The sequence below is a fragment of the Odontomachus brunneus genome, unplaced genomic scaffold, assembly GCF_010583005.1.
Source record: "Odontomachus brunneus isolate Ranch 3 - 2012 unplaced genomic scaffold, Obru_v1 Obru_scaffold_081, whole genome shotgun sequence".
Classification (NCBI taxonomy): Eukaryota; Metazoa; Arthropoda; class Insecta; order Hymenoptera; family Formicidae; genus Odontomachus; species Odontomachus brunneus.
This window is the reverse complement of record NW_022639531.1, coordinates 337,387-352,802: the sequence shown is the minus strand read 5'-3', so window position 1 is coordinate 352,802 and position 15,416 is coordinate 337,387. Positions and strand designations below refer to the sequence as shown.

Below are 15,416 nucleotides of genomic sequence, written 5' to 3'. Positions count from 1 at the left end.
GAGAGACAGGGAGAGACAGGGAGAGACAGGGAGAGACAGGGAGAGGCAGGAAAGGTAGGGAAAGACAGGGAGAGACATATCTCTTCTGTATTTTTTTTTTTATGACCAATAACGCGATGACAGCTATTTGCCTGGCGCAAACGACACGAAGCAAGCCGCAGCCCACATGAAGTGAGCTAAGCGAGAGAACCAATCAGCATCGCGGAAAAGCGGCAACAATTAAATCTCTTACATGCCTTCTTTTAGAGAGGATTCATAGGACGTTTATAGAACGTGACTTTTTGTCTACTTGTAACGTTCTATTGAAGATTCACGGGAACTCCGAAGTACCATACGAGAATATTCTAGGAATATTTAAATATTCTCGGAGGTTATTCTATGAACGTTCATAAAACGTACTTGAGCTGGCTGAGTTGAGTCACCTTGATATTTTTAGTGGTTGCCAAAAAATGCGCGAAAAATGCAATCGGTAGTAAAATGGCTGTCAGCGACGTTGAAAAATACGTACGCTTCCACGTCTTATTTAACCGTTATAAATAATACTATTATAGTATTAGTATTATTAGTATTTGTAAACCTTGAATTTCAACAGGATAAATTGTGGAGAACATAGTTTTCTTTGAATCACATCGATATCTTTTGTGGCTGCCGAGAAATAAGTAAAAAATATGAGCGGCATATTTAAACTTGTATATTTATTTATTGTTTCATATTGTTCAGTTTCCAAATATTTTTTCCTTATAAAATTACACAGAACGCAGCGCGAGAAAGACGAGAATGTTGAGAGATGATTTAGCTTTGCGATAAGTTCGCTGCTAGCTGGCTTCGTGCCTACGTCGCGCGGTCCACTCATCAGTGGTGAGACAAAAACAAAGCGATTGGACATTTATTTTTTTGTAACTTACTATCATTGTACGGAAGTACAACGAGCACGATCTAGGTGCATTTTGTCGTTACCACCGCAAAAATACGCCTAACGAACTTAGTAAAAGCGCATTTTGTTAGATGGCGTCTCGAAAATGCGCCTAGCTCTGTCCACTGAAATCAGGCAGGTGGCTTCTTTCTACATCTGCAATTATCTTTTAATCAGAGCAGTCAATATTTCCTTTCTGATTGGTCAAGAGATAATCGTAGACGTAAATGCGAATGTAGTCACTAATTATTAGCGTGACAGGGCATAAGACCGACGGTCTTTAGTATTACTTTGTCGGTAATGACAATTTTAGCCATCATAGATAACTTAGACTAAATTCAAATCTTCTTTAGCTACAATTCAAGATATTTAGTGGAGAATCAAACTCTACCTTTTTCATAACATTGCTAGATGGCACCAGGTAGTCCGTTAATATTTTTTGGAAAGGAGGAAGAGAGAGAGAGAGAGAGAGAGAGAGAGAGAGAGAGAGAGAGAGAGAGAGAGAGAAACAAATATATATATATATATATATATATATATATATATGGTATGTATATATATATTCACATATTTTTCGAGAGAGAAACCTGGAGTATAATAGGACCGTAAGGCATTATGGACTATGGTCAATAACTATTTACAGAAATACTGCCAAATAATGAAATATTTTGCAATTATTTTTGTTACATGTCTCCTATTGTTATCAGTTGTCATATTATTTTTAGCTGAATAATGCTACAAAGTGTTTTATTACACATACAAATACATACATATATGTACAGCCAACGTCCAATATTATGTACAGGCAAATTCCAATGTTATATTTCAAATTAGACAATTCTGTCCTTTTTTTGAAAGTATATTCAAAACTAAATATATTAAAACTAGAAACTCAAATTATATACAATATGGTGCCGAATAGGCTTAGCACTAAAATATATTTTACGTCTTTCATATAATTGGAATAAAAATAAATTAGTAATGTATTGCAGAATACAAATTGGTCTTTATTAAAAAAATACATTAATATTAATAAAAGAATGACATATATACATAATGTCCCGTCACTACTACATTATCTCTTAAGGGCGGATTTCTAAGGTAATTTGAAGAAAAAAATCCTGATGCAAAAATGTCAAGATTATAATACTTTTTAAATTAAAAACGGTTAAATTTGACCAATTATATTGGCTAAAATATACGCGCTCAGGTACGATACAACACACAATAGTACAGGTGCATGCACATAAGTGAGAATTTGCATAAGATATAAAATTAGTTATAAATCTCTGAAAGAAACGTCATATGTGTGACAGCTTATTGATTCTCTTATTGATAAATGTATTATATGATATTTCATTCATAATGTTTTGATGAAATTATTATTATTTGCGATATGTTTATTTAAATAATAGAAAAGGCAGATTATTATTACATACGTTGTTGTATGTATGGAACTTCTATATCAATATTTGGAAAAAGAGCATGCATGCATTTGTTATATATATATATATATATATATATATATATATAATAAATAAAATTTATTTTAATAAATAGTATAGAGCCTAGGTACTTATAATTTTATTTACGATTATGCTGCATCATAAAGTTATGTTTTACAAATATAGAAATAAAGTACTTTGCATAAGGTAAGTTATTTTATATACTCTCAAACAATGAAAACTAATTTCACATATAAGTAAGTAAAGAGCTAACAACACTGTTCATATAATTAATGCGTATATCGCTTTATAAATCAATTATTATATGTTAGACTACACTTTTAAATATCTCGCATTTAATATAAGATTATTTTTGCTTAAAGCTTATCTGTTGTTCCACTATAGTTTTGTAATGCTGCATTAAGGGCTGTTTTATTACTTATACACACGTATAAATCCCTAATGCGATTGTAAAAATGTATTCGTTGTTTCTTAAAAAAAAGAAAGAAACAAATTTACAGATCTAGGAAGACTGCATAATGGAAAGCCAAAAGTCAGCCTCGCTCGTGGTAACGAGACTCCGTCTGCTAAATTTGATCGGTACGTTCGATTTGTCGCAGATCTCGACCCGATGATATTTGAGAAACGATATTATCCCTATCTTGATCTGCAGCAAAGCGAACCGCATTCCTGTAAAAATTGCGAAACGTGAATGTGTCAGCGTTAGTTTGATCATGATAAAGTGACGTAATGGTATTGTTTATCGATTTTTCATAATGGGCTTATCGAAACGTGTTGGACATTTTTGCGGATAGTACTGTGTGTACTGCGCGATATATTGTAATCGCGTCCTGCACGTTGTATAAATCTCTCCGCTTGCTTGGGCAAATTTGCGGATATCGTTCTCTAAATAAATAATTATTTAGGACGAAAGTTTCATTGGGATGTATACCGCGCATAATTCGGCATACGTGATCTCTCTTTCACCACTTATTAGTTAAGGCAACTGCATATTTAACGATAAATTAATGCGACTGTAAAAATACGTTCGTTCGTTTCTTAAAGAAAGGAAAAAACGATCTTCAGTTCGAGGAAGACAATGCATAATGAAAACTTATAAAATAATATCTATCAATTAATTTTATTGTATCGGTTATAATTAATAACTTTAACGATCAATTGAAGATAAAGAAAGTTACACGTCAGAGGAATTTAATGCGATGTTGCTTCGTGCTTGGATTAGTTAGTTTTGTAAACAGATATGGATGCGAGGGGAAGTAGATTCGTAGCGATAAGAATATCGAGAGTGGAATTATCGGATGCTTGCGAATTCTATTGCCGTATAATTTATTATTGACCGTCGCAAAATAATTCTGTTGTTGTTCTTAAGTGTAGCGATAATCTCTTTTTGGTATACACGCACAATGTAGCGCATCTTGCGCAATGTGGCAGAGTTGAGTCAGCAGATTATAAATTCTATACAAGTCGTTCGCCTAATCTGCTATATTCGCAATTATAATGCGACACCGTTCATGATACAACTATGGGCAAGTGAAAATTAACGATCTATTCAATAAACGATCGACGCAAAAGTCAAAGCGCAGTCTGAAGGATATCCGAAAGATTAGCGCGCTTGATTAATTCTTCTCAGGTCAGATAACGCTCGTTGAATTTGTAACGTAATAAACGCTAGAATGCTCAATAATGTCATTTTGAGTCCTTTTAAGATTTTCTTGTTGCGATTATTTCTGTTTCCTATATTTATAAGAAAAACTCCCTCATGACTTATTTTTTAAGTAGGACACACTAAAAAAGTAATAGATCAATGATATTGTGATGAATTATTTTATGATATATCTCAGATGCTCTTTCTTTTTCTTAAAAGACTCATATTAATTATTTATTAAATTGTCAGTGTTATAAAGGCAATGTATAAATACAATATATTAATAAACCAAATTCTCAAAAAAAGTTTATATACGACTATTATTTGAGATTTTGATTTTTTAATCTGAATTAAGTTTATATTTTATTCTGTGTCCATTCACCAATTTTTTTCTGCTAGTTATAGAGGGCAAATAATAATTTTGATTTTTTTTATTGCAGGTTATAAGTATTATAAGTTTGGAAAAATTATGAAAATTGTAACTCATTTACAATGTATAAAATATTACAAATTATATTTTTAGCATATTTAAGAGCATATTAATACGAATAACGAGAAGTAACGAGAAACAAAGATTTCAATAAACAAATCGCGAATTAAAGACTAGAATCACGAGAAGTCTAAATAAACCTTTTGGGCATCCAAAGGATCCATCAAAAGATTGTCGTTTCCGGGCATTCTAGTGTGTCAAAGTGCAGTTATATTATAATTTATTCAATTCATCAATATAATCGGTAACGGTGATAAAATTTTAATTATTAAAATCATCTTGATTGACTTACATTACATCGTATAGTTATGTTTACTTTCCACGAATTTTCCAAGAAAAATATAGATCGTTGAAGCAAACGAGAAATTCTAACGTTATGAGATAAGAAACAATTGTAATTCGATCAGATATAACAGAAGTTGGACGAGTCGAAGTTCATACCTATGCAGTTACGTGGTCCTTCTCCAAATGGAAGGTACGTGTAAGGATGCCTCGTGCGTTTATTCTCCTCCGTGAACCTCTCTGGATTGAATGTTGCCGGATTGGGATAATAATTCGGATCGTGATGAAGCCCGTAAATCGGTATGACCACCCGCATGCCGGCCGGTATCTCCACTTTGCTATTCGGTATCTGATACTTGTACTCGCACCTTCGCGAAAACAGCGGAGCCGGTGGATACTTTCTGAGGGTCTCTGTGTAATTTACATATTTATTATTTATTATAAATTATTATCTCACCAGGATGCGTGTGCTGCCGAAATTGTTTCAATGTAGGAAGATTAATATCTTCATTGTATCATGTAAATTTCCATTCTGTCAAAGTCAAAGCTTGAATAACCAACATTACAATAAATAAGTGCGGACAACTAAATACAATAAAATCAAGTTCGATTAAAAAGTTGCACCATATTTTTGACGACCAATACGTAAATTATCGAGAATAATTAAACTTGCAATATCATATCTCATACAGCAAAAATATTGAAAATATGTCCTAGAAACGTCCCAGAAATATATGATATCTGTGAGATATATTTTGGACATATGTGCTATATGAAATGATCATCGTGACAGTCAACATATTAAATTGAAGCCTATTTACTTTTATTTTTGCTTTTTCCTTTTTTTAAAGATCTCGTTATTTTATTATTTTTAGAGATTTTATTTTTTATAATAAAATAATAATATATTCTTATTTTTTATAATATAATAATATAACCCTTTTTATTATAATGTAATAATCCAATAATCATCAACGATGACGGTATTAGCGGATTTGAATCCCATCACAAAAATGTCATTTGACAAATGCAAGTTAAGTTTCACTAATTGGGATAAAAAATAAGTATAATTTTAATTAAATCAACCATTTTTTTCTCAATGTACTTGACGTCTTTAAATGGCAAAGAACGTACAAAATGCTATATATATATATATAAATACATACAGACTTGTAGGTTTTAAAAAAGACCTCTTGGCAAAAAGTTGGATTAAATAGAATTAAAAGAAGTTGGTATAGATTTCAGAATATCAAAATAGTTAAATGAAATATTGAGATCGAAAGTAAAAGGGAAATTTTGATTTTCCCTATCAATGACATCACTTTAGGCTCGTACCTAATATTACCATGTCGAGATATTTCATTTCCTGTACCGCCTTGTAAGTTAATTTTCCACCTCGTGCCTCTATAGCATTGCGGATATCTCGTCTGGTCCGTTCTTGGATCTCCTGGTTGAAAGCTAGCTCGTGAAGGCAGAACGCGATTGTGTTGGAGGATGTTTCATAGCCGGCGGCGAAAAAAACGAACGCTTGCGCGGCGATGGTGTTCTCGTCCAATTCTATAAATAATTTCACGCGATCAAGCCCGGAGAGAAGGCCTGCATTTGTTTTTCCACATTGCCTGCTCAAGTCGTACGTTTTTCCGTGTATAGATTCCGCGGCAACGTATGCGTTCGTCTGTTGACCAATATTATTTGAACGAGTTTTAATTACGAGTTGTAATTGCGAAGAACAATTTATCACGAGGATCTCCGAGCTCTTCGTATCGCTCTTATTTCGTTATTCTTTCTCCAGTACTGGGTAACATGCTTTGTAATAAAATGTGAATGTTTGAGTAACTTTATAATTATCTAAAAGTATAAAGCATTTATATGAAAAATTAAATGAGAAATGATATTTAAAGTAAATCGAAAAATTAAGTGAAATTAAAAATGAAATTAAATGAAAATACATGACTATCTAAACTTATCATTTATATTAGATATTCAATTTTTCACATTTCATTTCATTTCTCACATTTCTCACAAAAAGTAATCGATTTCTTTCATTTTGTATCGTAAAAATTTATTTCTAACAATAAAATATTTATCTGAACGCATATGTGCCGTTCTGTATAATTTCATAATTTCTTTTACCAAAAATATGACTCAGTTGCATAGATTTTTCTTATGTAATTCAATCAAATTTTTTAAATAGGGGAAATTTCGTGAAACAAAATATTCGTAAACCATTCAAGTGCCTTTGGAAATAATATAGTTTTCTCTCTCTTTCGCACCGAAGAGACCATTAGTTTACCGATTTCCTTTGCCGCTTGGGCGTCCTCTTCATTGTAGAACTGCGTATTTCCGGCTTCGTTCTCCAACGCGCCGCTGTTCTTCAGTTCGACCAGCAAATCCATGAAATCGTGCCTCTTCGTGCCATTTTTTTCTCTCTGCCTGATCATTTGCGAAACCACGTCCTTGAAGAACCTGGTGACACTCGGATCAATGACTTGCACTCCCAGCCACCTGTACAGCCTCGGCACGGCCGTTCGTAGCATCCTCCAGAGGGTGGCCTTGTAACTCGGCTTTGAGAGTCTCTTCGCCGCCCTGTGAAACTCGGATTCCTCGTTGGTGAGCGCATTTATCTGTATGCCGAAGGCGCAGCTGCCGATGACGTCGATGGTGAATTTCGCCGCCAGCTCCCGTATCTCGACCATAGTTCGATCCGCGTTGCAGCTCGCGTCGATGAGCTTCTGCAGCTCCTCGCCGCACTCCACCAGCAGGTAGAACATCCGCTTGAGTTTGCCCGACGAGAACGCGGGCGTCAATTTCGACCTGAGGCCCTTCCACTTGTGCCCTTCGAGATTGAACAGGTGTCCGGAGAGCGGGTCCTGACGTATACGCGAAATATATTGATGTATAAAGTGCGACGAAATTCACGTGTAACGTCAATCAATATATTATATCAAGAGAAAGAAAATAAGAACTCAATAACAATAATCTCAATTAAATAATAGGAAAAAGGGCTAATTCGAGTTTAAGCACAGGATTAATAGTGCTATGTACCATATGGGTAAAACCTTCCTTGTGTTAGGAAATAGAGCAATATCTATTGAACATGAATACTCAATATAAATAATCAAACGTTTCGGCTCAATAATGAACCCTCTTCAGTGATATAAAAACTCAAGATTTACAAAAACGAACGCATTACAAGTAAAAGAATTAATTAAAGACCTTAATAAATGTTATTTGCAGTATTATAGCTGACAAGACCGTTACCCGACTAATATTAAGAAGTTCAAATTAATACTGAAATCATTTTTCCTCAAACGGTGTTTCCTCAATTGGGATCAAGCCAAAGTTTTGCATGAGGAATATTATTACTTGAAACGCCTGATATCAGAAATGATTTACATTAAATTTCAAAACAATGGACTTAACTCTCAAAAGGACACAGAACATTTGGACAACGGCTACTGCGGCTTATTATGAAAATAAAACTCTGTTTGTTTCCTTCTCTTCCACGAGTCGTCGCCGCAATGTTAATGCTCGTGTATATAAATCTGTTATTATCTCTATTACTTAGACGTGGCGATATTATCGTTGACAGGATCGTTTCACTTTTAGCCGAGCTCAACAAAGGTAATTTATATTGACTGTTTTAATTATTTATTATATTTTAATCTTACCTATTTTTATTTTATGGTTTTTTTATAGTTATGACAGCTACTTCCTAGTATTAATTTGAATTTCTTAATATTAGTCGGGTAACGGTCTTGTCAACTATAATACTGCGAATAACATTCATGTCATTTTATTAAGGTCTTTAATTAATTCTTTTACTTGTAATGCGTTCGTTTTTGTAAATCTTGAGTTTTTATATCACTGAAGAGGGTTCATTATTGAGCCGAAACGTTTGATTATTTATATTGAGTATTCATGTTCAATAGATATTGCTCTATTTCCTAACACAAGGAAGGTTTTACTCATATGGTACATAGCACTATTAATCCTGTGCTTGAACTCGAATTAGCCCTTTTTCCTATTATTTAATTGATATTATATCAAGATAAAAAATAGCTGGTATGCAGGGGACAATAAATATGGCGAGATCTTGGAGCTAATTTTAAGAGTTACACTGAGAAGATGCCATTTTGAAATTTGCGTTTGATTTATTCAATAAAAATTAAAGTATTTGCATTAAAGGATTAAAGTATTTGCATTATGAAACGAGTTTTGTGAGACTTCAATCAAACTTACATTATATACACATTGAAATATTATCTAACTGCCCGTACAATTAGAAAAAGATTGATCATCCGAGAGCTAAGATATTTATAGTATAAAAGGTTATATAAAAAGTCGACACTTTTTATACGTGCTCCTTGAGCTTAGTGTGCTATTCTTAATTTCTATCTTTGATATCTTCCACACATGCACAACAACAACTATGGTAACTATGGCTACGAGACACAGTGTAGTTATGGGCGGAGGGAGGCAGCGAGCCGCGATTTGTATCATGGTCGCACCGGTGTGCCGACCCGAGCGCTTATTTGCTCAGACAAAATAATTAATTACTCGAAAACTATTGCGAATTTCGCAAATTGGTACTTTTCTATCCCGTTTAATCCGTTCTATGTTCCTACGATGTGTGTCAAGAAAGGTTATAAGAAAGCTTATACACACACACACACACACACACACACACACACACACACACACACAGAAATATACATAATTTTGTTCGATAAATTCATAATTGGCGCCCTTGATGCGCCATTAAAAATACGATAACTACGTTATAACTACCTTAAAAAAGAATCGAAAGTGTAATAAAAAAATAAAGAAACAGTTGCTGCGTGATCGACGCGAGCATCAAAGTCGTCGATCGTGAAGAGATGGAAACCCGAGCAGTACGTACCTGAGAGTTATTGATCGGAATTCCACGATTGGAGAAGCAAGCGAAATCCTTCACACATACGCTTTTCACCAGATCGGGATCGCGTAATATCAACACAGGTGATCTTACGCGAAATGCACCGAAGAACCTTTCATCCTTGAACCACTGGTACATCTCCTCGACGACTTCCGGTACTGACGTGCGGAACAGTAGCATAGAAGCGAAGTTGCCGACTAGCACAGTCGGCTTCTTGAATGGTACGCCGCGACATTCCCAAAAATTGAATGTCGCCGTAAAGTAAAGGTACAAGCCACCGAGGACGAACCCGACTAGCAGAAGAGGATGATCCAGTAACACTGTCGCGACGTCAAACATCTTCGACTTCTATTCGACGCACAAGTTTTTAAAGAAAAACCTTTTCTTAATTTACGAAGTTAAATACTTTATAATTTCACCTTTTTATATATGATGAAAAAAATCTTTAATTGAAACTTTTTATAACATTTCTGAAATTAAATGGTTCACAATATTCATGCACATATAATATAACGAATAATTTTTATAATGTTATTATCAGCAAAATAAACGATTTATAATGTTACACTTGCAATGTAAGTTTTGGCGGCGTTCACATACACACACACATATACATTCAGTTAATTTAATCGTTACAACGAATCGTTCGCCTCGAGTATCGACTTAATTTTGTGGAATCGTTATCGCAGCACGGCACACTCGTGCGGATGTTGGTTATTGAAATCTATTTTTAAATTTGTTTTACAAACGTGCACATTGCGACATAAAGAAGTATCGAGAAGGAGGATTATGACGTTTATGGTCGCATTGTATTTGCAGTGACAGGTCCGATTACACGTGAGCCTAGTCATATGTGCGTGCTCACAAGCGCTCGTAAAGAGCTGTTTAGCAGAGAGTTCAATGTGAGTTCATATTGCAAGCTGCTTATATTTTCACCAAACACTTAAACACTTTTCGCTTAATCACGATCTAATATCTATTGTGCAAGATCGAAATAAACAATATCATAGGTCAAGTATCAGTATGTTTAGTATTGTAATAGTAATAATAATAATCTGATTAACACACTAGAATTCTCGGTAACCTACCAACTCTTTGGGATGCCAGAAGAAGTTATTTTGAGACTTTTTACGATTCTAATATCTTAAAATTCTCTCTCTTTTTTTCTCTCTCTGTTCCTCATTATTTTGTATCAATAATGACTTTTAAATACGAACATAATTTGCAAAAATCAATGATGACTTCTGAATAAAAATATAATTTGCAAAATATAAACATATCATACATTCTAAACAAATTATAATTTTCATAATTTTTTTAAACTTATAATTTCGTACAGTAAGATGTGTCACAATTAATACTTATTTATTATTTATAATTTGTACACGGAAAAATATTATGGCAAAAATTACGTTAAAATTATATTTCTTTTCATAATGTTTTCTGTAAATTTGTGCATAACAGCTATAACAAATATATAATAATTTCACTCATAATTCTGTGTAGTACAAGATTACAAAAATTTGTTGTAATTTTTACTACAATATTTTGTTGGTATAAAAAAAACTAATTAACGAATTAATATAGAATAAAAGTATAAATTTAATCAGGATTAAGAAATTAAAAAATTTCAAATAATAGTTTGTATATTAGCCTTATACAGGATAGCCAATTAAATAAAGAGTCAAAACTCTATTTACTTACTCTCTTAGTATCCACAGTAAACAGTTACTTTTTCAGTGTGTTTTAGTCTAAAAATAATTAAAAGAGATAATCATAAGAGAGATAAGAGATCTTTTCCTTAAACAACGGTAAGTAAAAATGGTGACAATAAGAAGACCTTAAAGAAACTAAAATAACTTCATCGAGGATTTTAGCGTGCGTTAAATTTAATAAAAACAATCTACTTAGATTGTTTTCATAAAACTTATTTAGAATCAGTTAGTAGATTAGTGTAAAATGCAATTGTCAAATGCAGTGTTAATACGAAGCGCATGCGCGCTTTAATAAAACTATCATGTGCAAAGTCTTCGATGTTGTTTTAATGTTGTATTAAAATTTTTATAATAACGCATATTCTTAGCTAAGCTTTATCTAGGTTTTATCCTTGTTCTATGTATGAGTGTAACACTTCAAGTTCTGCGCATTTAGGCTGGCGACGACTTTTACTTCACTTACTACGTTATCGGCGTACCAATTGTTCATCAATGCACTTTGCCACTGAAAAAATGCACACTCACTAGACGCTCCACTTTCCACAAACGTAGATTAATGCTTCGAATCGTCTTTTAAGTCGTCCGTCGCGACACAGACAGCAGGTATACGTCGTCGCACAACACGTAGACACTTGTCGGCACGATTTTGTTTGCATCATTCGCGACTTTCCAGGTGCAACAGCCGGTGCAACGTCGTCGAATGGTTGAAGTGGGCAAGAGTGCGAAACGGTGGCCAACGAAGAAAAAAGAGAGAAAGAGAGAGAGAGAGAGCGGTAAGAGGAAGGCGGTGGGAGGAAGGCCGAGAACGATAGAGGGAAAAAGAAAAATAACGACGTGCGTCGTATCGTTCTCGCCGAGAGCCTGACCTCCCACCGACTGGAAGTCATGAACGAACGCACGCATTTATACAGACCTTGCGCTCCAACGGCCGTAACGCTGGGATTTCGTCATCGAGTCCATAGATGAACCGATATCCCTACATAGTTAAGTCGGGTTATCTTCAAAATGTTTCTGCTTCTCGTCGCCCCTTTTTTCGCCATATAATACTGGCTTCACTAATGTGAAAAATTTGCGTTGTATAATAACTAGTTACTCAGTTCAAAGTTAGAGTTTAAAGTAATTGTTTGAAAATAGAGAAGAGTTGCTGAAATCGTGCTGGTTTCCTAAATCGTATCTGATTTTTATTTTAGATGTTTGTAGCATATACGCACAAAAATTAAGATATAATCTGAAATTTTTTGTTTATATTTCTTATTTCTCATTTTTACTGTTAGATATCATTCAGGTTTAATAATAATCAAGGCATTGAAGAGGTATAGTTTAGGAGATCGGTAACGACTTCGCTCCTACTACTGCACCTAAAACAGCAGTTTGTTCTCTTTGTGGCAATCAAAACAAGTTGTAAAAATACATGCATATAAACTTTCATGGAAAAGACAAAAAAAAAAAATATATATATATATATATATTTTTTTTTTAAATCAACCTAACTCAATTTTATTACATTGTTACGACATTAACGTAAGTTGTCTAAAGATAAATTTTTTAAACAATGATTAGGTTTTTTGCGAGCTAGGAAACGAAGTTCTCCACCTTGAGCACTTGACATATACAAAATTATGATGATACAGGTTGTATATTTATATGTGTGTAGATTAGGTAAAGTTAGTTTTTTTTTTTAAAAAACTCCTTTTGCCTTTCTCTCCCATAAAACTTTTTATACATATATTTTGACGGCTTATTTTATTGATTATACAGCTAAAAAACTACGATTTCAAATGAAGTAGTACATCTAAATATTTACCAAGTCAAATTAAAAAATTAATAAGTTTTAATTCAACTTAGTTTCAGTCAACTTTTAATAAGTCATTTAAAACTCATCAACCTTAATTTATTAACTCTTTTTATATAAGTGCAAATAATTCATTAAACTATTAAAATTATTACGGACTGCTTACAATGTAGAATAAGAAAAATAGGAAATAATGTTAGCAAAATTTTTGTCCCTTTAGGCACCAGTATAACACTTTTCTACAAAACTTCCAGTACAAAACTTTTTTACAAAACAGTTTGTATTTTCTTATAAAATATTAACTATTCATTATTTCACATAAATTTAATGTACAATTAAAAAATTATCTATGCAAAAACATATTTTGCTTTGCATAATTATGTGATTATTAACTTTAATAAATTAATTAATTGTAATTCAACTTTCACATACATAATTAAATTAGTTTTATATATATAACTTTTAACTTAGCTAAGTTAATTTTATAAGCCATTAATTTTAAATTTAATTTAGTTAAAAAAATTAATTTGTCCAGCCCTGCTCAACCTTGATTTCTCGCGTAATTCGTGTTTTCTGTTTTTCTGCTCCTTTATCATTATAGGATCAATGAAAGAAAAGAGGAGAAAAGGAAAGGAAAAGAATAAAATTTTCACGCAATAGAAATCAGCATAGAAGAACCTCTATGTTTGCAATTTCGTCATTCGAAAAGTTTGTTTCAATTGTTCGGAAATTCCTACAATCGCGCACGTAATCTAATCGTTTTATGATTAAGATTATTACCCGACCGATGATTCGCAGAGCACGTAACTGATAGTTATCTTCAAAATACGATACAGTTCATTACGCGCTAGTAAACATGTACCACACTTATTTATTTTTTATGTTCTAAATCTAATTTTTTATGTTCTAAATTTTTATGTAATCGAAACAATTTACCGGAACTGAGCCTATCACATTGGTATTCTTTCCTCTCTCTTGAAACTTAATCGCCATTTCACGTTTTACATTACAATTATAAATACACGTAGAGTGTAGGAAATGTAGTCGGACTAAAATCGATCCACTCTTTCTCACTATGAAACATATAATTCGTTACACCAATAAAATATTGAGCGCGTCCGAACATTGCTGTAAGATTTAAACACGATATATGTCTCTGGCAGCGATGTATCGTAAATGAAAATAGATCGTGCCTTCGCGTTCATCCTTGCAACGTTGATCTCTGCAACGGGCACTTTGATGGAAACAGATGGCTGAATATGGGAAATTACGTGCATGTGGCTGCTGCTCCTTAGCGTGTTTATTCGACATGCACGTTTCCAACAGCGGAATGTGTCTTCTTTTCTATTGTATGTAATCTTATCGATAAAATATGACATGAAAGCAACGGATTAGAAGTTTTGGAAGTAATTAATTGCATTCTTGTCGCAAGTTTTTTTAACCAGCATATCTTATCTTTTAATACTCAGACACGTTTTCATCTCTAAATTTCGCGCACAATAAAATGCTTTCATTTAGAAAGTGATTTCTCAGGTAAAGAATATCGCAATCAAGATAGTTTCTGTATATCAAGATTTTGTCACGTAATTGATAAGAGACAGGCTTCATTATTTACACGAACGATGATGCTTCATGTTCTATCAAAGAAAGGTCAATGTGTATTTATTTTCAGAATTGTAGATTCTGTCGTAGATTTCGAGATTACGATGTGGATTGTTTATATACTGCTTACATGATGTATATATGGTCCTTTTTCATACAGAGATCATGGGAACATACTACTTAGAATTTTTTTAATTATATTAAAATATACAGAAGTGTGTGTGTGTATATATAACTGAATTATAAGAAAGTTACAGTACCTGTTTTGAGTATTACTTATAAATATAATATTTAAATATAATAATAAATTATAAATATAATTATAAATATAATATTTAAGTATAATATTTATATAATATTCATTGTGATAGATTGGTAGATTTAACTCTGAAAGTAAGAGAATTTTGTAGACTCTAACTTGTTTAGGAAATGTAAATAAATTACATCTGAATTTACATCCATAAATTATATCCATAAATTTATATTTGAATTCTAAAGCGATTAATTGCACATATAAACTGTTCTTGATTAATTTTTAAGTAAGCCCGCAAAAAAATTCATACTTATTAAAACTAACACGCTCAAATTTACAG

At 32.9% G+C, this 15,416-nt stretch overlaps 1 protein-coding gene across 5 annotated transcripts; it reads right to left on the bottom strand.

Annotated features, from left to right (window-relative positions):
- Positions 1–2,852: 2,852 nt before the first annotated feature.
- LOC116847612 (probable cytochrome P450 6a14) lies at positions 2,853–12,322 on the bottom strand. Of its 5 annotated transcripts, XM_032822764.1 has the most exons (7): positions 11,893–12,321; positions 11,419–11,465; positions 9,700–10,690; positions 7,090–7,666; positions 6,132–6,353; positions 4,956–5,207; positions 2,853–3,048 (listed from the first exon to the last, which is right to left on the bottom strand). In XM_032822764.1, exons 3-7 carry the CDS (start codon positions 10,051–10,053, stop codon positions 2,882–2,884), a joined length of 1,572 nt encoding a protein of 523 aa, XP_032678655.1. In that variant the 5' UTR covers positions 10,054–10,690; positions 11,419–11,465; positions 11,893–12,321; the 3' UTR covers positions 2,853–2,881. The 5 variants fall into 5 exon arrangements, with proteins under 5 accessions (XP_032678655.1, XP_032678653.1, XP_032678654.1 ...); XM_032822762.1 differs by lacking the exon at positions 11,419–11,465 and having other exon boundaries at positions 9,700–10,062; positions 11,893–12,322; XM_032822763.1 differs by lacking the exon at positions 11,419–11,465.
- Positions 12,323–15,416: the final 3,094 nt, after the last annotated feature.